The following is a 2,784-nucleotide window of genomic DNA, read 5'->3' on the forward strand; positions in this document are numbered from 1 at the left end:
TCTGATGCTTTTGTATGCCATGTGTCGGCATAGACTTTTGACTAATATTAGGACGGAGACGCGAAACCTTGGGACGTTCTGTGATTGAGTACTTTTTGTAATGGCTTCGCTGGATAGCCAGTTCATCATGTGTGGTACTTACATAGATCTTTGAACCTAGATTTTTATGATGATGTAAAGTCCTCATTGAGGCAATTTTTCCCTATGTTATATATGGTGACCTTATTGGTCTTTCGTGGCAAGTCATTCCGCTATGTTTTATTTATATGTTCGCTTAAGTTTTAACAGAAGCAGAACTCGATGAGTTAAAGAGTAACTATAGAAATGATAGTATGTCCTTATTACATTTTAATGCGTTGACAACTTATGTTTTGACCTAATAGAATGCCGCCAAAACGAGGACGACCAAGAGGAGGGGGCAGGATTCCCCGAAATGAAAGAAGAGACCCAGAAACAGTGCCAGAACCAGAACCCGAAATAGTTCAACCACCTGTTCAGCCAGAACGACGGATTGAAGAATTATTTTTGCGACAGAACCCACCTACTTTCAACGGGACAGGAGACCCGGCAGAAGCTGAAACTTGGGTTCGCGCTATTGAACGCATTTTCAACTTCCTGCGTTGCACCGACCAAGAACGCCTGACTTGTATGTCCTTTCAGTTGACTGGGTCAGCTGATTTCTGGTGGGAAGCAAGGATGAAAACAATGACAGCAGAGCAGTTAGAAAATCTGACCTGGGAACAATTCAAAGCCGGTATATATGACAAGTATATACCCAAGAGCTACCGCAAGAAAAAGGAAGCTGAATTTTACAATCTGAAACAAGGGAAGATGTCGGTAACTCAATACGACAGGATGTTCTGCGATATGTCTAGATATGCACCGGAACAAGTTGACACAGATGAGAAGATGGCTGAAAAGTTTTGTGCCGGTCTGAGGCATGAAATTAGGATGGCTTTGGCAAGCCACGGAGGATTGTCTTACACTGAGTCGCTCAGCCGAGCATTAGACATTGAAGCAGCCATGCCAGGAGAAAGACCTGCAACTGTACCTACGCCAGCACCTTCACATGATCAGAATCATAATCAAAATTTTAGAGGAAAGAGGAGATGGGACAACAGTAACCCGAACCAAGGTGAGAAGAGGCCATGGCAGGGACGGGTTTTCCAGTCACAGGGCTATGGAGGCCAGAGTGCACCGAAACAGATGGGAAATGACCAACAGAGGGCCCCACATTGCCCCAAATGTAACAAAAATCATGTGGGAATCTGTAAGGCCGGCAGTGATAGTTGCTATATCTGTAACCAGAAAGGGCACTATGCAAACCGGTGCCCGAATAAGCAACATGGAACGAGTTCAAGGCCAAACCCACCTATCCAGGCTCCACCTCTGCGAGCAATTCAAGCTTTACCCCAATCATACCCAAGGCAGCAACCACAGTATCAGCAGCCACTACAGCACCAACAGCTACAGTACCAACCCCAACCTCAACAACCATATCAGCAACAGGCCCGCCAACAACAGCAGCGACAACAGAAACAACATGAAAAACCTCGTCATGCTAGAGCCTATGCTATGAGGCAGAAGCAGCCCGAGAACAACCAGGGAAACCTGGCAGGTATGGGCATGCTACTCAATACTCCTGTTGTACTTCTATTTGATACGGGCGCATCACATACTTTCATTTCAAGTACATGTGTTGACACATTAAAACTTAAAATGGAAAGAGCTGACCAAGAGTTGAGTATATCATCACCTATAGGAGGGATGACGACAGTAGATCATGTGTGCTTGAACCTAGAACTGAACATAGGGTCACACAAGATTGTAGTGAACAACTCGTATGTTATTCCAATGGGAGATGTGGACATAATCCTAGGAATGGACTGGCTAGCCGAGAACTATGCCACCATCCTTTGTAACGAAAGACGGATATCGTTTCGACCCCCAGGAAGGGAGCCGTCACATTTCCACGGAATTAGTATGGGAAGAAGAAAGATGATCATCTCCGCCCTACAAGCAACGAAAATGATGAAGAAGGGATACCCAGCTTACCTCGTATATTTGCACGGAGAACTGGGTACTGAAAAGAGTATAGAAGATGTAGCAATTGTACGGGACTTTTCAGATGTATTTCCAGAGATTCTGCCAGGGCCACCACCGGACAGACCAATTGAGTTTACCATTGATTTGGAGCCCGGGGCAGCTCCCATTTCGAAGGCACCATACCGGATGGCTCCTAAAGAGTTGGAAGAACTCAAAATACAACTGCAAGAACTTTTGGAACTTGGATTCATTAGGCCAAGTGTATCACCTTGGGGTGCACCTGTACTTTTTGTGAAGAAAAAGGATGGCACATTGAGAATGTGCATAGACTATAGGGAACTGAACAAAGTGACACTGAAGAACAAATATCCTTTACCAAGGATAGATGACCTCTTCGACCAGCTCAAGGGAGCAAGCGTGTTCTCGAAGATTGATTTGCGGTCTGGTTATCACCAGCTGAAGATTCGACCAGAAGACGTACCTAAGACGGCATTTCGAACTAGGTATGGCCACTACGAATTTGTAGTTGTGCCATTCGGGCTAACTAATGCGCCAGCCGTGTTCATGGACCTCATGAATCGAGTATTCCATCCGTATTTAGACAAATTTGTCTTGGTATTCATAGATGACATCCTGATCTACTCGAAGAACGAGAAAGACCATGAAGAACATCTGAGAATTGTCCTAGAAACGTTGAGGACGGAGCGTCTTTATGCCAAATTCAGCAAGTGTGAGTTT

The 2,784-nt window shown here is 45.0% G+C and overlaps 1 protein-coding gene across 1 annotated transcript; it reads left to right on the forward strand.

The window, feature by feature from the left end:
* Positions 1–312: 312 nt before the first annotated feature.
* Positions 313–2,784, forward strand: LOC130986641 (uncharacterized; the record flags this gene model as incomplete). Its single annotated transcript, XM_057910103.1, has 1 exon — positions 313–2,784. A coding segment is annotated over exon 1 (2,400 nt), but the record flags the coding sequence as incomplete, so codon positions are not given.

This window comes from Salvia miltiorrhiza, chromosome 5 (assembly GCF_028751815.1).
Source record: "Salvia miltiorrhiza cultivar Shanhuang (shh) chromosome 5, IMPLAD_Smil_shh, whole genome shotgun sequence".
Classification (NCBI taxonomy): Eukaryota; Viridiplantae; Streptophyta; class Magnoliopsida; order Lamiales; family Lamiaceae; genus Salvia; species Salvia miltiorrhiza.